The sequence below is a fragment of the Psammomys obesus genome, unplaced genomic scaffold (assembly GCF_907164565.1).
Source record: "Psammomys obesus unplaced genomic scaffold, mPsaObe1.curated_primary_1811, whole genome shotgun sequence".
NCBI classification, from domain to species: domain Eukaryota; kingdom Metazoa; phylum Chordata; class Mammalia; order Rodentia; family Muridae; genus Psammomys; species Psammomys obesus.
This window is the reverse complement of record NW_026596166.1, coordinates 4,428,971-4,453,100: the sequence shown is the minus strand read 5'-3', so window position 1 is coordinate 4,453,100 and position 24,130 is coordinate 4,428,971. Positions and strand designations below refer to the sequence as shown.

The 24,130-nt window shown below is 53.6% G+C and overlaps 2 protein-coding genes across 8 annotated transcripts in view; one reads left to right on the top strand and one right to left on the bottom strand.

The window, feature by feature from the left end:
• Plekhg3 (pleckstrin homology and RhoGEF domain containing G3) overlaps positions 1 to 19,354 on the top strand; it is a 42,324-nt gene extending 22,970 nt beyond the window's left edge. For 2 of the 7 annotated variants that reach the window (XM_055595455.1, XM_055595452.1), the window contains exons 2-19: positions 2,029 to 2,418; positions 4,067 to 4,164; positions 5,362 to 5,431; positions 5,706 to 5,752; positions 5,863 to 6,013; positions 6,137 to 6,268; positions 6,423 to 6,605; positions 6,769 to 6,861; positions 7,065 to 7,151; positions 7,366 to 7,399; positions 7,742 to 7,840; positions 11,100 to 11,189; positions 11,617 to 11,655; positions 12,095 to 12,114; positions 12,469 to 12,813; positions 13,313 to 13,426; positions 15,776 to 17,180; positions 17,592 to 19,354. In XM_055595455.1, the coding sequence (XP_055451430.1) occupies positions 2,068 to 2,418; positions 4,067 to 4,164; positions 5,362 to 5,431; positions 5,706 to 5,752; positions 5,863 to 6,013; positions 6,137 to 6,268; positions 6,423 to 6,605; positions 6,769 to 6,861; positions 7,065 to 7,151; positions 7,366 to 7,399; positions 7,742 to 7,840; positions 11,100 to 11,189; positions 11,617 to 11,655; positions 12,095 to 12,114; positions 12,469 to 12,813; positions 13,313 to 13,426; positions 15,776 to 17,180; positions 17,592 to 18,316 (4,083 nt within the window). In that variant the 5' untranslated portion in view covers positions 2,029 to 2,067 and the 3' untranslated portion in view covers positions 18,317 to 19,354. Of the gene's footprint in view, positions 1 to 2,028; positions 2,419 to 4,066; positions 4,165 to 5,361; positions 5,432 to 5,705; positions 5,753 to 5,862; positions 6,014 to 6,136; positions 6,269 to 6,422; positions 6,606 to 6,768; positions 6,862 to 7,064; positions 7,152 to 7,365; positions 7,400 to 7,741; positions 7,841 to 11,099; positions 11,190 to 11,616; positions 11,656 to 12,091; positions 12,115 to 12,468; positions 12,814 to 13,312; positions 13,427 to 15,775; positions 17,181 to 17,591 lie in introns of all 7 variants that reach the window. The other 5 variants (XM_055595454.1, XM_055595453.1, XM_055595456.1 and 2 more) reach the window with 5 other exon arrangements.
• Positions 19,355 to 20,135: 781 nt separating this feature from the next.
• The window catches only part of Sptb (spectrin beta, erythrocytic), a 117,409-nt gene continuing 113,414 nt past the window's right edge, over positions 20,136 to 24,130 (bottom strand). Inside the window, exons 34-36 of the mRNA XM_055595459.1 lie at positions 23,861 to 24,034; positions 23,523 to 23,565; positions 20,136 to 23,354 (exon numbers count right to left, since the gene is read on the bottom strand). Coding sequence (XP_055451434.1) covers positions 23,187 to 23,354; positions 23,523 to 23,565; positions 23,861 to 24,034 — 385 coding nt within the window. The 3' untranslated portion in view covers positions 20,136 to 23,186. The remainder of the gene's footprint in view (positions 23,355 to 23,522; positions 23,566 to 23,860; positions 24,035 to 24,130) is intronic.

The window sequence follows — 24,130 nt, the reverse complement described above, 5'->3', positions numbered from 1 at the left end:
TCTATCTATCTATCTATCTATCTATCTATCTATCTATCTATCTATCTGTCTGTCTGTCTGTCTATCTCTATCTACCTATTTATCATTTACATTATTATTATTTTACAATTTATTCACTTTGTATCCCGGTGGGACCCCTCTCTCACCTCCTCCTGTCCCCACCCCCTCCTGTTCCTCTTCCTCTTTCTCCTCTGAGGAAATAACAACCAAGGGAGCATTCTGGCAGCTTTGGTCCCATGGGTCAGCATGAGCTGTTCCATCTCTGGAGTGGGCTGTGAGCAGTACGTCTGCTCAGGGAATAAAGTCCACCTGTGGCTGTGTTTGCCTCACCTGGGTGCAGCTTCCGCCTGCTCTGCTGCTCTGTGCTGTGAGGAGACTCCCAGCAATGGTTCAGCCCTGGGGAATTTCCTGCTGTGGCTGAGTCAGGGGCCTGCCTACACCCGGCACCTGGGAGTGGGACAAGGAGTAAGGTTGGCTTTGTGTGTGTGTGTGTGTGTGTGTGTGTGGGTGTGTGTGTGTGTGTGTGTGTGTGTGTGTGTTTTGTTTTTGCCATCCTTTCCCTCTCAGCATTGAGAAAGCTTTAGGTATAGGCGGAGCAGCTGGTGGCCTGAGATTTTTCAGTTCTTCAGTGCCTATCTCCACTGGGAAAGAGAGAGAGGCTGAGCCAGTGGGATCCAGGAGGAATGTAACTTGAGCATCCTTCCCAGTCAGTGTTTGTAGTCTGAGGGAATGGACGCCCTCAGTGTTTAGTTTAGTTGTAGTAGTGTAATAGCAGCCTGGGCTGCTGAAATGGCTCAGTGGGTAAAGGTGCCAAGCCTGATGACTTGAATTTCATTCCCACGTGGCAGAAGGAGAGAACCAGCTCCAACAAGTTGTCTTCTGACTTCCACATGCACAGACACACACACAAACATAAATACGTGTATGTTTTTTAAAAGAGCCAGCTTTTGCCCTGTCCCTATGCAGCATCCCCTAGCATGGCCCCAGACAGGCAGGCTCATGAGATGCACAGTTTGATAACCACCATTATCACGTGCTGATGGTTTGTGGAGCATACACTCTGCTGTGTGCCATCCTCAGAGGACAGGCGGCAGGTTGTGTCACCTCGAGGACATAGTTCTGGGGTACGCTCTCTTTTATAGGTGAAATCCTGAGAGGCAAGCACTTTGCCCAATGGCAGGGCTGAACTTCTGTTCCTCTTGCCTCTATTTCCCAAGTGCTGGGAATTATGGGTATGGACCCCCATGCCTGGGTTTACACAGTGCTAAGACTTACAGCCTTGTGTATGCTACATAAGCACTTCACCAACTGAACTGTGTTCTCAGCCCTTAGAGCGGGGCTGTGGGTTCTCCAGAAGGCGCCCTAGACCACTGTGTTGGCTTAGGTAGCCTCTCTGCGCTTCTGGGGCCTCCTGGTTTCTGAGAACTTACCGTTTCCTGGTGTAGATCGCCTATCTCCGCTGGGGAAGATAGAGAGGCTGAGCCAGTGGGATCCAGAAGGAATGTAACGTGAGCACCCTTAACAGTCAGTGGTTGTGGTCTGAGGGAATGGACTTCCTCCTTAGTTTAGTTTCTGTTTTTATGTGTTACATCTGTTTATTTGGGAGGTAGCTGCACATACCATGGTGAACGTGCGGAGGTCAGAGGGCAGCTTGCAGGAGTCAGTTCTCTCTCTTCACCATGTGGGTCTCAGGGATGGAGCTCAGGTTGTGGTTGTCAGGCTTAAGGGACAGCACCTTTACCTGCTGAGCTATCTCGCTGGCCTTGCTTTTAAAACTGATAAAAATGCAAAAGTGAAGATTTACTATCTTAACCGTTGGTAAGTATGGTTCAGTCACATTGAGTACACTCGAGTCATTACCGCATGACGATCCATCCTGGAACCGTCTCCATCTTCTCAAAGTGAACTTTGCACCCACTCACAGTGACTTCCCATTCTGCCCCCTCCCTGCTCCTGACAACCTCCCTTCCGCTTTCTCATTCTGTGTGTACTCAGAGCTTGCCCCTCCATCTGCATGTTTTGCTCCAGAATCTCCCCGAGGTGGCAGTCCCAGGCAGCAATGCCAGGATGCCCGTCTCTACTGCTCTCCACCAAGATGGCAGCCAGGAGCGGCCTCCGAGCCTGATGTCCACCACTTCTTCATCTGGCTCCTCCCGTGACAGCCGCAGTGCCATGGAGGAGCCCACCGGCGCCGGGGCTTCAGCGCAGAACGGGACAGGCTCCCCCTGGGGCCGGCACATTCCCAACAGCAACAACAACTCCAGCAGCTGGCTGAACATGAAGGGACCACTCTCCCCCTTCAGTGGCCGGGCGGGGACAGGTCCCGTCCATCACAAGCTCAGCTACCTGGGCCGGGTGGTTCGAGAGATCGTGGAAACAGAGCGCATGTATGTGCAGGACTTGCGGAGCATTGTGGAGGTGAGTGTTTCGGCTGGGAGGGGCTGGCCATCTCTTCAAGAGGCCAAGGATGCTGGTCCCTGGTGGCCCACCTCTCTAGTACAACCTGTCTCCACCTAGGATGGAAAGCACACCTGTCTCTGTATATCTGTTTCCCATGAGGCCTTGAGAAAGCTTTGGGGACCTGCCTGGTAGGGACTGTTGGCCTCTCATGTTTCCTTATGACACCAAGCCACACTGATAGGGTAGTAGAATTTCCTGCAGGTGCTTGGGGAGAGGTGGGGAGAGAGGGCACTGCGATAGCAAAGGAGGGGGCTTTCGCCTGATTGGGAAGACCTCTGCGCTCTGTAGGGATTAAACCTGGGCAGATATATCCAGGTTCCCTACTCTGCTGTTTCGTGGCCATGGAGCCTTGGGCATGCCCACAATGTCTGGAGCCTCAGGCTCTTTACCTGAAAAATGGACAGGGATGGCAGGAATAAAATGTTTCACGCTGTAGGCCACACAGGGAAGGGTAGCATGTGCCTCCCGTTGAGGAACCACTGCCTGGTGGGGAGGTGGGGGTATGAGTCTGTTAGGGCCGTGCAGCAAATTACCGCAGAACCTGGTAATTTGCTTAAAACACCGTAAATGAATTCTCTTTCAGACTGTTTTCATTTTGCTTTGATTAAGAAAAAGTATGAGGCTGGAGTGATGGCTCAGTGGCTAAGAGCACATGACTGCTCTTCCTGAGGTCCTGAGTCTTGAGTTCAGTTCCCAGCACCCACATGGTGGCTCACAACCATCTGATGCTGTCTTCTGATGTGATGAAGACAGAGCATTGTAGACGTAAAATACACGAGTAGATAAATTTAAGAAGTTGGGCGTGGTGGCGAATGCCTCTATCAACACTCTGGAGGCAGAAGCAGGCAGATCTCTATAAGTGCAAGTCCAGCCTGGTCTACAAAGCAAGTTTGAGGACAGTCAGGCTGGTTATATAGAGAAACTTTGTCATGAAAAACCAAAAAAGAAAAAAGAAAAGAAAAGTGTGTGTGTGCGCGCGCTTGTGCCACAGTGTCCATATGCAGGTTGAAAGACAATTTTGTGGAGCCACCTCTCTCCTTCCATCTTTACTTGGTCCTAGGATTGAACTCTGATTGCTAGGCAAATGCCTTTACCTGCTGAGCCACCTCACCAGCCTCTTGGTTTGATTTTTTTTTTTTTTTTTTTTTGGAGATAGGATTTTGCCGTCTAGCCCAGGCTGGCCTTTAACTCAGGGCAGTTCTCATGGCTCTGCCTCCCAAGTGCGGGAACTACAGACCATCATGATTAATTTTCTCTGGTGGCTGCATTGTCCTGGCTTCCTAATATCGCCTGCTTTATGTCTGTGTCCTTTTCTCTTAGAAGTTCACCCGCAAGGAGACCTAGCGCCTCCTTAAATATTCAATGATGTCATCTCGAGCAATGTAACTAATGACATCCACAAAGACCCTGTTTCCAAATAAGGTTACATTCCAAGTTGCCAAGTGGGTGTGAATTTTTGGATAAAATATCCACAGCTCCGTGCAGTGGACACTGCCTGTGAAATTGTGTCATAGCCATAAAATGCAGTGTGGTTTAAGTTGGGATTAGGGGTGTTAGGCGGCCGAGCCAAGAGGAGCAGGGCCCTTATACCTCTCTCTCTGTATAGGACTACCTCTTGAAGATCATTGACACTCCGGGGCTCCTGAAGCCGGAGCAAGTCAGCGCCCTCTTTGGGAACATAGAGAGCATATATGCGTTGAACAGGTGGGTATGTGCCAGGCCTCTTCTGCCCCGGGGGGCACACCTGCAGGCCTGGGGAGAAGGCCTGTCTGCAGAAATGAGGGATTGAAGTCTGCCTTTGCACCAGATTATGGTGTCATGCTGGAAAAGGGCAGCGGCTGGCCTTTCTGGAGATTTATAAACTGAAGTCCCACGTTTGCTGGTTCTGGCACCCGGGGCCACCGTTAGGCCTTGCACACTTGCGCTCTTCCTGTGGGTGGCTCTTTTTTCCTGTATCATCTTGCACATCTTGTAGTTTATTTCTCTCCCTCCCCACTGATCTTAGGGAAGGAAGGACCCCTGCAAGGGCTGACCTGTTGTAAAGGTCCTCAGCCTCTGGGATGCGACCCTCCGGCAAACCTCTGTCTCCAAAAATATTTACATTATGATTTGAAAGAGTAGTGAAATTACGGTTATGAAGTAGCAACAAAAGTAATCTTATGGCTGGGGGGGGGGTCATCACAATACGAGGGACTGTATGAAAGGGTTACAGTGTTAGGAAGGTTGAGAACTGCTCTGTTAGCACATCACACGGGCCAGGCAAAACAGGCCTGATGAGTCTGTGAAGGTTAATTGCGCTACTCCAGAACCACGCTCAGATGAGGGTACTGTCAAGAGAAACAGTGTTGAGAGCAGTGTTGACAGGCAGGAGGATTCTTCCCTTGAGGCTGGAGTCCGGGCAGTGTGTAGGTGGAGCGGGGAGGTAGGGTACACAAGGACTTAGATATGAGAAGGGCGGCCAGGGAGAGAGGGGGGGAATGCGGAGCGCTATCTCCAGTGTATCCTCAAGTGACCGCACCCACGATCAGAGCGCTTCATTTCGCCCCGTCTCTCCGCGCTGCCTGCGCCCTCCCATCTGGGAGTGTTCTTTGCTACTTTTCTCCTTTTTTTCCCCTCCTTTAATCTCTGCTTTTGTGTGTTTGACTCCTGCCCACAGAGGAGCTGTGTCCTCTCCCAAGGTGGGTACTGGTGTGCCCTGTTCCCCTGCTGCTTGCCGAGCGTTTTCTGGTTTTGTTTGTTTGTTTGTGGCGTGCTGGATACTTTCTGTGTTGCCTCATGGGGCATGGTCAGCTCGGGAGAAACCAGGACCCCTAGCATGACGACAGGGCTGGCTGGGTCTTGTGGGCAGGGTGTGTGTGGCTACAGATGCTGGGGTCTAATGGCCTCTCTCCTCTCACCCAGCCAGCTTCTCAGAGACCTGGACAGCTGCAATAGTGACCCTGTGGCTGTGGCCAGCTGCTTCGTGGAGAGGGTAAGAAGGACAGAGTCCTTGCTCCTTGTCCCGAGTTTCTGGGAGAGGAGAGCCAAGAGGACACTTAAGTACTGGGGATCGCTGTCCAAGGCTGTTGGGTGGGATGGGATGCCCTAGACAAACAGACGCTGGGATGGGAGGACAGTGCGCTCCGGAGTCAGGAACCTGTCCTTTGACCCCAGCATGTTTTCTAGACCAATGAGAATCTCCCTGAAATCATTGTTTGTTTGTTTGTTTGTTTGTTTGTTTGTTTTTTGTTTTTGTCTTTTCTTAGAGCCAAGAGTTCGATATATATACTCAGTATTGCAACAACTACCCCAAGTGAGTACTTTTGGGTAGAGAAGGGCAGCTGGGCCAGTTGATGAGTATGGGGCTCCTGCCTCCTCGCCAGGCCTTTCCCAGGTGCTCACGCCCACGCCTACCCCTCCCAGCTCAGTGGCGGCCCTGACAGAGTGCATGCAGGACAAGCAGCAAGCCAAGTTCTTCCGAGACCGCCAGGAGCTGCTGCAGCACTCCCTGCCTCTGGGCTCCTACCTGTTGAAGCCCGTCCAACGCATCCTCAAGTACCACCTGCTGCTCCAGGTAGCTCAGGGCTCCCCAGGATGTGTGCTGGGGTGGGGTGGGGGGAGGACGGAGCCTTGAAGTCAGTTCTGCTCAGTCACTTACCCCCCACCACCACCACCACCGCCGCCGTCCTTTGTCCAGGAAATTGCCAAACATTTTGATGAAGAAGAGGATGGCTTCGAGGTGGTAGAGGATGCCATTGACACCATGACCTGTGTGGCCTGGTACATCAACGACATGAAGAGGAGGCATGAGCACGCCGTTAGGCTGCAGGTGCTCCGGGCTGGGAGGTGTAGGAGAAGGAGCATTACCGCTGTGCCCGGCTTGGGGGCTGGTCCCTGGGGAAGCCTTTGGGGGGTGAGGTCTGTGTGAGCTTCCTGGGAACAGTGAAGCCTGACTCTGGGTATCGGGGGGATCTCTGCTTCAGGAGATCCAGTCACTGCTCATTAACTGGAAGGGGCCGGACCTGACCACCTACGGGGAGCTGGTCCTGGAAGCCACCTTCCGCGTGCACCGTGTGCGCAATGAGAGGACTTTCTTCCTCTTTGACAAGATTCTGCTCATCACCAAGAAGCGGGGCGACCACTTTGTCTACAAGGGCCACATCCCGGTAACTGGGCCGTCTTCCCTCCTGCTGCCGCCCTCTCTCTTTCCCTGCGCGCCCTGGCTCCTCCTCTTCCTTCTAGCTTCATCGAGCCATCTTCTGAGACACGGTCTCAAGGGTCAGGATCCCCTCCCTCTCTGACTTACTTGTCTCGCCGTCTTGCCCTCAGTGCTCCTCGCTGATGCTGATCGAAAGCACCAGAGACTCTCTGTGCTTCACCGTCACCCACTATAAGCACAGCAAGCAGCAGTACAACGTCCAGGTGAGGGGCTGGGGACCAAGGCTTCCAGGCACACTCACACCCTGATCCCCCGGAGTCCTAGCGTCTCCATCTAGAAAGTGAGATCGTCAGGGGTACCTCTCCGAGGTATACACAGACAGCCCAGCTCAGCGCTTGCTTGGGGCAGGAGTATCATTTCTGACCTGAAGGGATAAACCCTGTTCCTTCTCACTGGGCTCTCCTAGGCCAAGACGGTGGAGGAGAAACGGAGCTGGACTCACCACATCAAGAGGCTCATCCTGGAGAACCACCATGCCACCATACCCCAGAAGGTTGGCTCCTAGGGTGCTCTCAGATGGGTTTCAGGGGAAGCGTGTCCCCCTGACCCAGCTCCCAGGAATCTGGTGGGCCTTTCTTCCCTGTCTCCGGTGACAGCAGGTGTTGGTACTGCAGATATACAGGCCATGGCATGACACTGTGGGAGTCCTCTGGTGGGTAGTCGAGGAGCAGGCAGGTGGTTACGCTGTGGGTTTTCTTCCCTTCTAGGCCAAGGAAGCCATCTTGGAAATGGACTCCTATTGTAAGTCACCCATTCCTGCCTGTTTTTCTGTCCCTGATTTTATGTACATTGTTAGGCAATGTTGTGGGCATTTGTCTAGGAGCAGGAAGGATGCAGGGGAGAGGGGAGGAGGGTGCTCTTTCTGTCAAGGGCTGGGATCAGTTGTGTAACCAGTGACACAGTCCTGCTGAATGGCAGCACTTTCAGCACTTGAAGTGACCAGTTGTAAGAAGATGGAAAATGGGGGACTTGAGGCAGCCAGGACCGTCTGGAACTGGTGTGGGTGGCAGTTGTGTCATCTGGTATGGGCAGCGTCTAGGTAGGCCATTAGGGAGCCTGACTATTTGCCTCTCCTGGTTACAGACCCCAGCAGGTACCGCTGCAGCCCAGAGCGTCTGAAGAAGGCCTGGTCCTCCCAGGACGAGGTGTCCACCCACGTGCGGCAAGGACGCCGGCAGTCTGGTAAGGGAAGGGCTGCGTGGACAGGAGTCTATTTCCTAGGGTCCTGTCTCAGGCTGCGGATCATCTGCAGCAACGCGATGGGGCATTCCTCTGTCCAGAAAACCGGGGAGGACTTCTGTGGACTATGTTCCCTTTGCCCCTGTGGCCCTCCACCGGCCACCTCCTGGGCCTTCAGCTTACCAGGGCTCTCCACCTGTTTGAGGGCCTGGGGATATTTGTTGTTCAGGACTTGGCATCTCTTCTTAGTCATCTAAACCGCCTTTCATTGCCCGCTGCCCAGCCAGAGCACTGTGGATGGTTTCTCGGTCCAGTTCTAGAGTGACAGAGCAGAAGCTGGGTGGGAGGAAAATAGCTTAGACGGAGAGGCACCGAATCCAGACAGGAAATATTTATCTTGGGGTCATTCCATTTTCCTCTCCTGGGTTTTCTCCCATGACGGGATTTGCTAATGTGCTCTTAAGAGTTATTAGGATGAAGCATCTGTTTAGGAAGAGAAAAGCTTGCTTTTTTATTCTTAGCTCTGCTCTGATGGCGTGGGGTGCAGATGCTTCTGTGATTGATTTTAACTTCTTCTTTTTTTTTTTTTTTTTTTTTTTTATTCCTGTACATTTCTCTGATTTGCCAGTAGGTCTGAGGCCCAGAGGCAGATCTGGATTAAGCTGTGGTGGAGTCTGGAAGAGAGACCCATGCCATAGTAGCTTGAGGCAAATGAATTTGTATTGAGAATATTGTTTGGGTTGGATTCACGAGAGCACTAGCGTTGATTGGCCACCACCTGCAGGGTCTTTAAACACTTGTGATCAAGACCTGAACTTTGACCTTCTAGAAGGTGACCTTCTCCAGGTGGTCTCTGGAGAGTTTTCATGTTTGCTGTCATTCCAGGTGGCCTCTTTCTAGGCTAACCTAAATTTGGTTATACACATTTTAAAATGAAAAGGTCAAGGCAGGAGCTTAAGGCAGAGCTGATGGTTATTCCACATATTCCCTGTGATTGAGATACTCTCTTCACAGCTGGCTGATTCACAAAGGCTCAGGTTCAGATAGCTTCTTTATATAGCCTAGGGAATGGTGCCTTCCACAGTGGGCTGGGCCCCTCTGTGTCAATTAATAGTCAAGACAATCCCTCACAGACACGCCCACACAGCAACCTGATGAAGACAGTTACCCATTTGAGACTTTCAGGCGATTCTGGGCTGTGACAAGTTGACAATCAGTGCTAACTAGGACAGTGCTGGTGGTATTAATACCATAGTCTGTCAGGGCATCAGCATTAGAACCGTAGCTCTAAGAGGTGGGGTGCTCAGTAGCAGAGCACTTGGCTGATGTGCTGAGGCCTAAGGTTCAGGTCCTCAGTACCACAAGACAAAAAGCCCTTCCTAGCCAGGCAGCGGTGGCACACACGTTTAACCCCAGCACATGAGAGACAGGCAGAGGCAGGTAGATCTCTGTGAATTTGGCCTACAGAGTGAGTTTCAGGACAGCCAGGGCTACACAGAAAAACTGTCTCAAACACACACACACACACACACACACACACACACACCAGTTCTGTGGATGTACTTAAAGCTGAAAGCCATTGAATTGCATACTTTGCATAGGTGGCGTGTATGGTGTGTGAATTACAGCTCAGTAAAACTGTTGTCTCTTTACCTCAAGACTTTAATCGTCCAAGGTGGTCAGGAAATGAGCAAATATGCAAGGCTGAAGTTTCCATGAGGCTGAGATTTTGGCCCGTGACTACTAAGAGAGTTGGGTTTTTAAAGACTTGTTAGGTTTTCTGAGACAGGCTTCATCCTCTGGAGCCTTCTGGAAGACCACAGTTGTACTTTTCCTTTTCTGAAGCTGGTGCTGCAATGCCGCTAATGGCGTGTGAGTGTCCAGACGTGGCGGTGCCATGGCGATGGCCTGCATTGGAACACGATGACTTTTCTTCCATCCTCTTGCTCCTCGCATGTTCTCTGTAGTGGCATGCTCTCTGTATGTCCTGTGTGGTAGAGATCAGCTGGTGGGGGTGCAGGAATTAATGTGTGAAAGCAGACCTTGGAGTTGCAGAGAGGAAGGATCCGTACCACATGCTGCAGTTTAGGTGCCCCGGCTGGGCCTCAGCCTCTTTGCTTCCTAGACAACTATCTCAGGTGGACAAGTCATTGTGGGATGAGAAAGATCTATCGGCAGCTTTTAAACCCTTAAATGTTCTACTTATAAGGTTTCAATAGAAAGAATAGAATGTTTCTATTTCTTGCTTTGTTACATTTTAAAATCTCTTCATTTTTACTACACCTGTTTCTCTGTGTGTGTAATGTGTGTATTCAAGTGCTGTGGCATTTGTGTGTAGGTCCGAGGACAATTTTGGGAAGTCGTTTTCTTCCTTCCACCATGTATGTTCTGGGGACCAAACTCGGGCCATCCTAAAGAGCCCTCTTGCTTATTTTAAAACCAGCTGAGGGTAGTCGTAAGAATGAGGACCTGAACTGGATCCCCAGAACCCACATTAAAAGTCAGGTGTAGCTTGTGGGTGCCTCTGATTCCAGTGTTGGGGAGACGGAGAGAGAGGCAGGAGGATCACCAGGGCTTTCTGGATAGTCTGGATCCCGGTGGGCTCTAGGATCAGTGAGAGACCCCGCCTCAAAGAATAAGGTGAGGAGCTATGGAGGAAGACAGCTGGTATTGACCTCTGGTCCCTCATGAGTATACATACACGTGCCCATACATACATGAGCACAAAGCAACAACATTGCAGTTAGGAGGCGGAGAAGGAAGTCAGTTTGCAGAGTGCTCGTCTGGTGTGTATGAATCCCTGGCTTCAACCCCAGCACCACATAGAACAGTGTGGTGGTGTACTCTTGGAATCCTAGCACTTAGGAGGCGGAGACACAAGGGTCAGAAGTTCAAGGGTATCCTTGGCTCCGTATCAAATTTGAGGCCTGCTACATGGGACCTTGTCTTTAAAAAAAAAAAAAGCAATTGGGAGTTCACGTGTGTGGATGTACATAGAGAATCAGCCCATTGTATTTGTCTCACCGTGTCCCCTTGAGGGTCCGCTGAAAGCCTCTGTAGACTTTGCAAACAGCTCTAACTTTATAGAAAATCAAGGGCATCCCTGAGCTGTCATACCATCTCATCAGGTAGGGGAGGGTTGGGCCGAGGCTCTGTAGGGGTCTCTTGAGACAGGATCCTCTTGCTCACGCCTGTCCCTGGAAAGGCTGGGGCACAAAGTGATGACGCCATCAGCCTAATTAGTTGTGTTTTGTGTCCCCAGAGCCCGGTCATACCCTGTTCGGCAGGGCAACACTTCCCGGCAGGCAGCAAGGATTCGAGATGCCAGGCCTTAAGGGCCGTAGAAAGTCGGGTGCGACCCCTGCTTCCCGGCCTGCTTCCTGCGAGGGGCTTGGTGTGGGGCATAGCTCTTGTACTGCCATGCTGCCTATAAACACAAGTAGAGGGGCTTAAGATGGAAATGGGTTAGTGGCTAGTTGGTCTGAAGGGGGCAGCGTGGGGTCCATCTCTTCCAGGTGGCCCTGTCACTAAGGCCTTGGCTGGCATGCTAATACAAGGACTGAGTAGTTCACTGTGCTGCAGAGAGGCAGAAGTGGCTCAGGCCCCTCCTGGGGGCCTCAGTAACACTATGGAGAAGGCTTTCCTGAGGCCTAGGGTGGCTGGGGCGCAGCTAGAGTGGACTCTGGGCTGGTGATGGGCCGGTGAGACATTGAGCTTGGGACCCAGGTCAGGCACAGCTGTTCCTCGGCCTGTGCTAACTGCTCCTTTGTGTTCTTCAGAGCCGACCAGGCACCTGCTCAGGCAATTGAATGACAAAGGTGAGTGGGTGAGAAGGGCAGGCAGGTCTCCCCAGGGATCCTGAGGTGAGGTGGGAGGGTAAAAACAGGTAGGGACCTGATTAGGGATTGTGGAGGACAAGCTAGAGGGAATTTGACTTCAGTTCTTTGCCTCTCCCGCCCCCCCCCCCTCCCTTCTTCAGAGAGTCTTGACTCTCCTGCCCATACTCAGTTCCCCTTTTTTCTGTTTTGGGAGGTGCCCAGCGGCTTGCACAGACTTGCACTAACTGTGTGCTGGGCCCCTGAGTTGTCAGTCATTCTTTTTAAAGGACTGGGTGAGGGTTCAGGAGTGTAGGAGACCCTGGTAGACTTCCCCAGGGGCTCTGGTCTCTCTAAAGAGGTTCTTTCTTTCTCCTATTTATTGGTCCCTTCTTCCCTGCTCCTCCCACCACGTGCTTGGACCCTGTGGTGGTGTCAGCAGCCAGAGCAGCAGGAATGAAGGTGAGTGCAGGGGGCTCAGAGGCTGGGGAAGAGGGGCTGGAAGGAGAGTCTGTGGTTGGCCCTGCCCAGATCAGTCCCTAGGGACCCTTTCCCATGCTCTTCCTTACAGCGGCACCGCGTAGTACCCTGCTTGGCCTGTGTCCTCTCCTTTTCCCCTCTTGGGGCATATAGGCTCCTTTGGGGGACTTTATTCCCACCCAGGTCTCGGCCTTCCCACCACAAAACACCTCACTGCAGAGGAGGCCAGGAATGGGCGTGGAGGAGTGGATTTTAAATGTAGCCATTTCTAGCCACCTTAAAGGAGGGGGGGCTGCCCACGAGGCAGGTCACAAGGGGCCCTTGTGCTCTGGACAGCATGCAGGCAGTGCTGGAGCCCTCTTGGACTTTGGGCAGCCACCCCTTGCACGGGACGATCAGCCAGAGGCTGAGGGGGCTGCCAGGGAGGAGCTGGAGGAAGAGGAGGAGATAGTGGAGGAGGAAGAACAGCAGCAGACCTTCCCAGTCTCCCTGGAAGACCTGGCAGGGCATGAAGGCAGCGGGAAGGTACCTGGGCCAGAGCTCCCAGGCTCGGAGGAGGAAGAGGAGGAAGAGAGTCTAGCAGTGGCGGAGCAGGTAGCTGACTTTGCCAGCTCCCTGCTGGCCGCCCTCCACTGCTGGCACTATCGGGCCAACGCTTTACTTTTCTCCCGGGGTGCTATGGTGAGGTGTCTCTTTGATCTCCCTCTCTTCCTTGCATGTTTGCCTGGCATGTGCACGTCCTTCTGAGAGCCCCTCCGTACGTCCTTCCTACCCTGCCCTACACTGTTCCTTTCCCTCCCGCTGTCAGCACTTCTTAACTCACTCACTGTCACGCCCTGGTGAGCCCCTGGCATGCAGGACTGGGTACCCACTTGGTATACTACCCACTGAGCAGGACTAACAGGGTGGGGGAGGGGAGAGCCAGCCTCCATGACGTGTGAAGGTCAGCTCACTGTGTCTGGAAGGGGAGGTGGGTTGGGCTTTCCTAAAACTGCACACTTTGCAAGGATGCCCGCGGCCCCAGGCCTGGTGGTTCAGGTTGTTTTGCAACGGCTCAGGCACAGGGCTGGCTCTCAGGAATTGCCTGTGCCTCCTCAGTTTATGGGAGGCACTGTCCATGTTGGAATGGAATGCAGAGGGGACCAGTTCTTAGTTGTTAACTGACTTCTGCTTGCTGCAGGGGAAGAGACACAGGGAGTCTGAAGGCTCTAAAAGTAGCAGAAGGCCCAGCAACCGGTCTCCAACCAGTGCGGAGAAACGTATGAGCTTCGAGTCTGTTTCTTCCCTGCCAGAGGTAAGCAGCCAGCAGAGAGGTACATGGTACCCGGAGCCCAGATCTCCAGGTCTACAACCAGGTCTTTAAGGCACAGATTGTCTCACTGGGCACAACAGGAACTCTGCACTTTTCTAGCCCCTGTCCCTGCCAGAGGCCTGGACAGCCTGTGTGGTTTGGCAAATAGTCAGCCTGTTTCTGTGAATTAAACAAAGGTGACCGTCACGGGGCCCCCTCAGACATAAGGGCATGCCCTGAACAACATGCTACTTGCCTAATTCATGCCTGGGCGAAGGGACAGACTGTGCATATCCACTGGGTACCTTCTGCTCCTTCCATTCCAGAAGGAAAAGGGGCATGAAAGGCCGCTTGACAGGCTGCAGCCCAGCCTGTGTCCCAGATGGGGCCATGGACCTAAGTCCTTCACTTTCTCAAAGTTAGAAGAACAAGGTCACTAGCTAGACCCTAGGTTGTACGTAAGCCAGGACAGGGCTGAGAACCTAGATAAAAATAAAACTTTCTACTTAAGCTGCCATAACAACATAGTTTAGATCAAGTGCTTTTAAACGATGGGAATGTATCGTTCTGAGTTGTGAGATTGCCAGGGCACCTCCATCGGGTTCACTGTCTGATGAGAATTCCCTCGCTGCTTCAGTCACAGTCTTGCTGTGTCCTCACAGCAAGAAAGCTTCCTTTAGCTCCTTTTATGAGGCACAAGTATGGAGGCCTTATGATGTAGTCACTTCCTAAAACCTCCATGTGTTCAAAGCTGTCCCACAGTGGACAGCAAGCGCTAACATAGATTTTCTGGGAAACCATTAACGATTTTCACCATGATAATTGTACTGTCTAGGAAAGTTGATGGTAATGTGATGGGCCCTATCTGTAACTTAGATTTTCTAGAATCCAGTTATGTGTTATCCATTTTGCCACTAGCCCATTAAATTTTCTAGTAACCATGTTAAGAAATAAAAAAATAAAAAAAAAAAAAAAAAAAGCTGGGTGCGATGGCACATGCCTATAATCTTAGTACCCCAGAAGCAGAGGCAAGAGAATTTGATGTTTTGGCTTTTTAAGACAGAGTTTCTCTGTGTAACCCTGGTTGTCCTGGACTTTGTAGACCAGGCTGCCCTCGAACTCACAGAGATCTGACTACCTCTGCCTCCCAAGTGCTGGGATTAAAGGCGTACACCACCATGCCCTGCCAAATTTGACATTTTAAGGCCAGCCTCAGACATGTAGCAAGTTTGAGGCCAGTGTGGGCTCTATGACAACCTGTTTCAAAAGGAAAGAAAAAGTGAACTTAATTTTAATATCTTATTTTACATAACCTACCAGAGCCAAAGTAAAATTACTGACACATTCTACGCTTTATACAAAGCCTTTAAAAGTCTGGGGGTATCTTACCTTCCTAACAGATCTTAGTTTGGGCTGGCCTCATGTCAGATGCTCAGCCAGAATGGGCTGGTGCCTACTGTGGTGGGCAGCACAGGTCTAGATCATGGGCACGGCTCTGCAGATTATGGAGTCCGGGCCTGATGCTTCCAAAGTCTGTGCCTGCACTGATCTTCTCCCAGGAGACTGCTCCCGGAAGCAGCCTATGCCAGCCAGCTTAGGGCTCAGATGACCACACGGTCATCTGTTTGCTTTCTCCATTCCCATCTGTTGGGCATATGCAGCGAGACTGGGCTCACAGGTGCTTAAGCCAGTTGGCTGGCAGAAGCCGAACACCTTGCTCTCACCGAGAGAGCCAGAGACAGAGTGTACGTGTGTGCTTTACAAGTGGGAGTGCTTGTAAGTGCAGGTGTGGGTATGTGGAGGTCAGAGAATAGCTTGGGACTCAGTTCTCTCCTTCCACTGTGGGATCTGGGCATTACGCTCAACCTCCAACAGTGACTGGCATTGAATTGCCCTCTGGCCCCTGGTCTCATGGAATCTTTGAAGTTAAAATATCCTTTCATAATTGCTCAGACCTAGGTTTGAATCCTACAGGCCCAAGCTGCCTTGACATCAGACAGTGGAATCCCAGTATCTTGGCATTTGTGGGGGCCCCGGGAAGCTGAATCAGTGCCTGGTTATGTCGGGTATTTCCACACTGTGCCTGGAGTTCCCAACCATGCCACTGATGGGATGCTACCACCTTCCTCATTCTTAGCGTTTTTCTTGGGTGTGAGGACACGGGTCCGTTATCCAGCTGCAGGGTAACTGAAGAACTAAATGGACCTGTTGTCCCGCTTTTGAGTCGTGTTCATTCTTTGTCCTAAGCTGAAAACCCTCTGCCTGGCCTGAGAGTAGGTCAGGCCATCTTGTCCCTCAAGCCTCATGAAGGAGCCCCAGCTCCACCCCAATATGTTCTCTGTTGCATCCCAGGTTGAGCTAGATCTCGAGCCTGGGGCAGAGCAGGAGGCCTTTCCTGCCCTGGAAGGTCCCAGCACTGAAGAGATGCCTTCAGACCCAGAATTTCCAGAAGTCCTGGGAACACAGCTTCATGCCCCTACGGGCGCTGCCAACGTGGTGGACTTCGTAGAGCCTGGGGGCTCTGAAGACCTTAAGGCCCTGAGTAGTGAGGAGGAAGAAGAGGAGGAAATGGAAGCTGCCCAGGAACCTGAGAGCCTCCTGCCGCCCTCTGTGCTAGACCAGGCCAGCGTCATCGCTGAGCGGTTTGCCAGTAGCTTCTCTCGGAGGAGCAGCCTGGCAATGGAGGAGGGCAAGTCCAGTGGCCTTGGGACTCCGCGGCTTATCAGCCGGAGCAGCAGCGTGCTCAGCCTGGAGGGCAGTGAGAAGGGCCTGGCCCGATGGGGCAGCGCTGGGGACTCCCTCAGCAACCCACCCACCCCAGAAGTCGCCGTCGTTGGTACAGAAGCGGGCATGGACAATGGCCCTTCTGTCAATGGGACAGAATCTCCAAAGGCAGGCTCAGGCTGCCCCATTGAACCGGACAGATCTTCCTGCAAGAAAAAGGAATCGGCGTTGTCCACCCGAGACCGGCAGTTGCTGGACAAAATTAAGAACTACTATGAAAACGCCGAGCACCACGATGCAGGCTTCAGCGTCCGTCGGCGGGAGAGTCTCTCTTATATCCCGAAAGGGCTGGTGCGCAGCTCCGTGTCTAGGTTCAACAGCCTTCCTAAGCCGGAGCCGGAGCCAGCAGCTCCACTTGGGTCCAAGAGGCCGGGGAGCTCTCGGCCAGCATCATGGACCTTGTTTGACCTCCCAGGTCCCAGCCGGACGGGCACAGGGGACCTAGCTCCTGTCTCAGATGCGGAGTTCCGCCCATCATCAGAAATTGTGAAGATATGGGAGAGAATGGAGTCTTTGGAGAGAAGTCCGCGGACGGGGACTGGCCAGAGCCAGGCCAATGGCTTTGAGCAGCAAGAGCCGCTGTTCATCTTGGAGGAGCATGAGCTGGGAGCCATCACTGAGGAGTCCGCCATCACCTCTCCGGATAGCGCTTCCCCTACTGAGCAGCCCAGCCCGGCTCACCTGGCCCGGGAGCTGAAGGAGCTGGTGAAAGAGCTGAGCAGCGGCGTCCAGGGGGAGCTGGTTACCCCGCTGCATCCCCGAATTGTGCAGCTCTCCCACGTGATGGACAGCCACGTGAGTGAGCGTGTCAAGAACAAGGTCTACCAGCTGGCCCGCCAGTACAGCCTCCGAATTAAGAGCATCAAGGCAGCCAGGCCACCTCTGCTGTGGGAAAAAGCTCCTGACCGGGATGAGCTGATTTCCACCGTCTCCGGCCTGCCTGAGGAAACTGGAGAGCTGTCAGGGGGCAAAGGTATGAGGGGGTAGGAGGCTCGGGGTAGAAAAACCAATGAGATCCAGTGCTTTGGGGGGAGGGGGGCAAGTACCTCTAAGGAGGCCATGCCATGAGGGGGGCGGAGCCCAAGCAAGCACCACATGGTACACACCGAGCCTTGGCAACCTGTTTTGCACTCAGGGGCCCTGATCAAATCCTCAGTCTGCCCATCTCTCATCACCCCCCCCCCCCCAGCTTTTCCAGTTGAGCGGAGGGAGCTTGGAGAACTGGCTAGGGGCTCATTCCAAGATGAGAGCAGAGGGTAAAACGGGGTTTCTCTTCCATCATACCCCAGTCCCCGCATGCAGCTGAAGGCGGTTCCCGTCTCACCCTTTCTGGTTCGAAACTCCCTTCACAGTGATTCATGTAGTTTGTTCTCTCTCTCCCCAGCCAGGAGGAAGCCACCCCTGCTCAGCTATGAGCAGCTGATGGCTCAGGAGCAGGGCACCTCCAAATCTTCCTCTGCCGCGGAGACCTCTCCTCGCCGGTTCTCCTTCAGCCCTCCTGCTGTCAGCCCAAGAACCACCTCGCCTGGGTCTCGGCCCTCAGCTCGGAGCCCCCTCAGCCCCTTCGATACTGAGACCTTCAACTGGCCTGATGTCCGAGAGCTCTGCTCCAAGTATACCTCCCACGACAAGGCCGCCCAGGCCGAGAGCAGCTGGCCCCGCAGCCAGCCGGTCAACCGGAGCCGCTCCTTGCCTGAGAACATAGTAGAGCCTCCTCTGTCTGGCAGGGTGGGCCGCTGCTGCAGCCTGAACAAGAGGGGCCAGGGAGAAGGGGAGGCCTCCCAGCCTGCAGCTCCTGAGGCTCCTCCCCAGAGCAGGCCGAATGGAGACGCAGACCTGCAGGTCACGGCGGACCTCACCCTGGAGAACAACCGGCGGGTGATTGTCATGGAGAAGGGTCCTCACCCTAGCTCCACCTCGGGGCTGGAGGAGGGCAGTGGGAAGGAAGCAAGTTCATCAGTGGCTTTGAAGGGACAGGGCCAAGGTTTCCAGGAGCCTGTAGAGCACCAGCCCAAGGAAGAAGGTCCCAGGGACCCGGCAGACACAAACCAGCAGGGTAGAGTGAGAAACCTGAGGGAGAAATTCCAGGCCTTGAACTCTGTGGGTTGACTGACTCCCGTAGCAGAAAGGAGCCGTGCTGAGGTGGAAAGGGCCTGGCCTGCTCTCCTGAAGGCCTGGCTCACCAAGGCTGTTCCTCCATTCTTCTGGAAGAGTGGTTTGGGGAACACGTGTGAACTCACCTGCTACCTGTGCTGGCACCTCCCCTCCCTGGGAGGTCCTGTGAGGACTTTTCCTTAGGTCCAGGCGAGCCACTTACCTTGTCTGTAAATACTGCTCTGATAAGAAGCCAAGTATTTTATTTAAGCTTACTCTGCCCAAGGAGAGCAAGCACTGCCCTGGCTTCCCGTACTGGCTGGCCAGCGCCTGGCTGAGCTCCCAAGGGAAAACCTAGGAAGGAGCCTGGGCAGGCTGTGCCCTTTGACTGCCTTGTCTTCGGACCCAGGCAGGACTGAGGCCAATAATTTATTGCTTCCCATCCTGTGGTGTGTGTGTATGTGTGTGTGTGTGTGAGAGAGAGAGTCTCAGAAAGAATGTAACGGATTTAGTTCAGGTACCCTTGAAGGCTGTCTTGCTGGTTGTTGCTAATGTACAGACATTTCATTATTTGCCAATAGTGCAATAACCGTTGCTGACCAACCAACCTGTGTGTGGCCCTCTCCCTGGGGACCGCTGTGGGGAGTGATGGATCAGGGGTCAGGGACATGGGATGCTCATTCAGTGTGTAGGCACAGGAAACAGGAGACATTAGGGTACTCACAGGCCAGGTGGGGCACAGTGTGAGCTGGAACCTTGGTCTCTGCCATGTCTGCCTCTGTGCACTGCTCTTAGTGTCCTGTCTCAGGTGGGAATCCCATGTGAGCCTTTAGCTCTTTTCCCAAAGCCCAAAAGTTGTCCCAAAAGCCGGGTGGTGGTGGGACACAGGCCTTTAACCCCAGGGCTAGGGAGGCAGAGGCAGGTGGATCTCTGTGAGTTTCAAGGTTGTCTGGGACAGCCAGGGCTACACAAAGAAACTGTCTCAAAAAATAAAAATAAAGGTGTTCTAAAAAGCTGGAACTTCCAGGGGCAAATAGAACACGTGAGATAAGCGAGAATTGTGTCTGATGCCTTTTCTTTAACTCCCCCTCTGCAGCTCCCAGGAGAACTAAGCCAAGCCTTAGCTATGTCCTACAGTGGTTTGCAGTGTGGTGGGAATACACTTTTTTGCAATGGACCCCGTTTCCACAGAAGCGTCTGGTTGCAAAGGGCTGGGAATGCCCCATTTCTAAGTGGGCTCAGACCTGCTTTGTTCTATCTGGGGCCAGGAAGGAGGGAACTGTAGAGGCCTGGCTACAGAGGGGTCAGTGTCTCACGCTTGCCTGCAGGTCTGCAGGGGTTAAGACCTGGGGGTCTTCCAGGGAGGACAGATTGAATCTGAACATGAGTCCCTCAGGCCCCACCCCCATATCAGGTGGGTGGTGCCCCCCTGGGCAGGAGCGGAACAGGACCGCAGCAGCCCATGCCCTGTTGTTGCTCAGAGTCCTCTGCAGCCACTGCCATAGTCACTGAAAAGACAGCTACTGGTTCTGAGCAGGCCAGTCCCAGGATATGGCACCTGGTAGTGGCCATAAAAGCATGGGATCGGTGACTCAAAGTCTTGTCCCAGCCTTGCTGCCAGCCAGCTGGGCCACCCAGCTCTATACTTTCCACTGAAGACTGGATGAGTCACCGCTTCTCAAACTCAGATGGCATCCAGCTAATGTCTTTCGGGTGATCCTCAACTCTTCACGTAAATGTGCCTGCCTGGAGAGGGACAGTTGCGCTCACTGGCTCCTGTTGGAATTATCTGAAGAGCCTCTGAAACCCAGCAGTCCAGTGTCCCACCCAGGCCAAACAAAACTGCTCCCTGAAAATGGATCCCAGTTCAGATCGGAGATCAGGCTCCTGTCTCTAGTTAACGGCCCGAAGAGTGACTGCCTACGGGTCACTTTTGAACTCATGAATGAGCAAGCTTCCCCAGGGTCTCAGATGGGGCCTAGGGCCTGGACTCCAGCAGTCATCCCATAATACTCTCAGGAACAAACTAAACTAAACCCTAGCTGTCCCCCTGTTTCCATGGTGCCTGCCATCTGATGTCCGGTTCAAAGGAACAAGAGGCTAGTCAAGTAAACAGAAACAAGTACGGAGTATTATTGATTTATTAGAAAAAGACCTAGTAAATGGGATTCCTCTGGTGGAAGCACATTTGAGCAGGTGGAGGACAAGCCCCAGCCAGCCCCAGGACCAGCCCCAGATGTGTGATCTGTGCCCAACAGGGTTGCGTTCCCCAACAGCCACCTTCTCTTGTGTCCTCCCTGAGCTAGCTGGGCCAAGGACCTCTTCCTCCTCGGAATCTCTGCCTCCTCTTGCTGAGGGAGGAAGGGGATCCAGGATCAGCCTTAGGGAACCTTTTGGCCTCCAACAGGCAGGAAGGAGAAGATGGGGTGGGAGGGAGCCTCGCCTACACAGACCCTCTCTGTTCCCCCTCAGCCTGTCTGCTGAGGCCCAGGACAAAGGCCACAGGGAGGGAAGGCAAACTGCCTGGCTTTGCCCAGAGAGCTTCCTCCAGCTGCCTTGGGGAGGGAGGAGACCTGTTAATGCTGGTGTGGACTGGAGCTGTGTTAACCCAGTTTGGGAAGACTGTCAAGAAAGACTGCCAAGTAGAAAACGCCAGGAGAAAAATACCAGCCTTGCCAGGGCACCACGAGAGCCTGGCTCTGGGGTGCACAGGGTTCCCGCCAAGTTGGCCGTGTGCAGTCGGTCAGTCCAGCAGGGCTGAGTGCCTCGGGGCCTGGGTGACGTGGGTGAGGAGTGTGGGGAGCCGGCTGTGGTGGCAGGTCCCGTGCAGCTCACTACCCCTGTGTAATTCTTTGAGGGGTGAAATTCTAGCTCTTCCATTGGAGCCTTTCTTTCTGGGCTCTGTGAAGTTACTGGAAAGTCCTCACTTCAGGTACTACTTGGGTACATGTTAGAGGGGAGCTGTAGACCCTCATCCCTTGGTCCCCCAGAGACTAGGCCAGGGAAACTGCCTGAAGGAGCTGCTCAGTACCTAATGCTTCAGCAAGGAGCCCGGAGATAGACATGCCTTTCAGTGTGCACCAAGGCTTTTTGTTTTGTTTTGTTTTTTGTTGTTTTTTTTTTTTTTATTGTCAGGGATACAGATGCCTCCCTGCCTACTGCTTTGGTTTCTCCAGCTGTACAAAGAGGCTGGTGAGTGGCGCTGACTACCGTTCCCTGTAGAAGGAGGGAGCTATAGGGTCCTATACACTGAGGCCCAGCACAGACTGGCCCCACTGGGCCTTAGCCTTCCCTTCCGTGGTTACATCATACTGGGGGGGGGGGGGGTGTCACAGAGTGCAGCTCGTCTCTGAGCTTTACCTGCCTGGCCAGCAATGAGGGATTCTGGGAAGGCCTAGTAACTGTATGCCTACCGCTGAGCCTTGCCCATGGGGAAGGCAGTAGAAACTGGCTGTGGGCCCTCCTAGATGAAAAGGCCTGCCCTCAACTCGACTGTCTCTTGTTGGGCTGGAGCTGCGTGCGGTGCTTTGAGTTGCATAGCAGGGAAAGCCTGCGGGACGATGGTCCTGTTCTTCCATAGGTATGGGAAAGCACTCCCCAGGGTCAGGCTGCAGAGCTCCTTCTGATGCTTGGAGAGGAGCAGTAGATGTCTGGTGATCTCTATGTGACCCCCCCCCCCCTGCCGGCCCCAAATCTAAGATAAGGCCTGCAGAAACTAATCAAGAGGGTCACACCTTTATGATGGTGGCCCCAACATTCATCCATCCCTATGTTTCGGGGGTAGTTATGTCGTGTGCCTGCGTTTGTCACCCCTAGGTAACGACAGAGCCCTGTGTCCGGCCACTGGCCTGGATGATGCCAGTTGCAGGGGTCATGGCGGTGGCGGGGCACAGTGGGTGTTTAGCTTTGAGATACTTTACTGCAGGACCTGGGCGTTCAGCTTGTATCTGACATGAGCCCCGGCCACGTATTGCTGGTCTGACAGCAACTGGTGGGAGGGAAGGGGGGGAAAGGGCCGCACTATAGAGGCAGAGCCTGAAGCAGTGTTGGGACTTGTCTGTCCGTCCTGCGACAGAGGCCTGGACCCTCAGCTCTAGCCAGAGTTTCCGAAAGAGTGGTGTGAAGGCTTCTGGTCCTAATACAAGGCTGATGCCAGGAGGAGCAAAGGGAGGAAGAGGCTCATTCACTCAGGACTCACCAAAACTCTTAGGGGTATGAGAGGGGGGAGAAAAGAAGGGGCACACTAGCCCTGAGGAGAAAGTCCTATTTCTGAGGGAGCCTAGCGGGCAGGAGACTGGCAGTACTGAATGCTTGACATCCCTAATTGTGCCCTTGGTACTCCACCAGCCCCATGCCCAGAGCTGGGGCTCTGAAGGCCCTTCCTCCTAACCCCCGAGGGGCAGGGCAGCTATTGTCGATGTTGTCATTTTTCTTTCCCTGGCTGACTGTAGTCAGTGACCCCCCCTCCAAAAGGGGATTTGCTGTGGTAGTGGGCAGTGCTGGAGGAACCCCATCAGGCTTCCCAGTTTGCTGTGGGCAGGAAGAAGAGAGTGTATGCCTTAGAGAACCGTTTCCAGCCCTCCCCTCCCCCCAAGGAGATGTACCTCCAGTCCCTGGAGCCCAGCCAGCTGCGTGGGATAGGGGAGGTGGAGGGACAGTTGGCAGGCATCGGGAAGGCCAGGCAGGCAAGGCGGCTATTATGCAGTGTGGGGCCCTGGGGCTGGCCCCGCAACTCGGGCAGGCGGGCTGCAGGCAGTGAGTGGCAGGCAGGAGGAGGACTGGCAGCTGCAGAGGTCCAGGCCACGGACTCCTGGTCCTCGAGCATCCCGACGCACACTGCAGCGCTGCCTGGCCTGCCTCACCCATGGGGCCCTCCCTCCAGCTACTACTTCTTTTTGGGGAAGAAGCTAAACCTCTTCTCCTTCTCCTTCTTGCCGAGGCTGGCATCGGGACCAGCCAGGGAAGGCAGGGGCAGGCTCTGTGCCTTGACACGGATGCTCTGGGACTCGTTGATGGCCGTGCTCATGCTCTGTAGCCACAGTAGCATCTCCTCCTGAAGGGTGGAAATGTCAAGGAGTCAGGGACCTGGGCGGGGGGGGGGAGGGGGGTGTCATGCGGTGCGCTTCTGTGACTGCTCCCTTCCGGGGGAGCCCTGAGGGCAAGTGTCAGCTTTCCACCCACCCCACCATTAGCCCCATCTGAGGGAGCCACCTGCCCTTACCTCATCCTTGCCATGGAAGAGCCACTCACTGCCATTGCTTAGTCTAGGAAGACAAAGGGCTTTGTGTCATGGTACCATCTCCGGAAGGCTTTACCTGGAGAAGCTAGGCGGTGTCCTACAGCCCAATACCCATGTCCCTCTAGGACAGCAGGCCAGCCAAGAAAGCTAAAAGTCTATGAGACCCATCCATCTTTTAAAAAGAACCCAAGGAACAGCTCCAGCTTGGAGCTGACCTTCAATGCATCTCTACCTGGTCGTCAATGCTCAATGGAGCCATCAGCGTAAATGTTCAAAAAGGCACGGGGCTCAGGGCAGAGGCGCTGGGCAGCAGAGCTCACCTCAGCTTAAATACATGCTTCTTCTTCTTATAGTTGGCAGCGATCTCACAGATGGCATGCCTCAGGGCCAGGGGCTCCTCTCCATGGTAGGGCATCCCAAGGGCCAGGTTCTTGGCATCCTTGTAGAAGGTCAGCTGGCTATTCCTGAGCACACAGTACAGGTTGTTCCAGGATCTGCAACAATGTCAACAGGCGGGTCACCTGTGGTCCCCATACAGCAGCTCACAGCCAGCTCTTAGAGCCTTGCTGTTTTGTTTTGTTTTGTTCTGT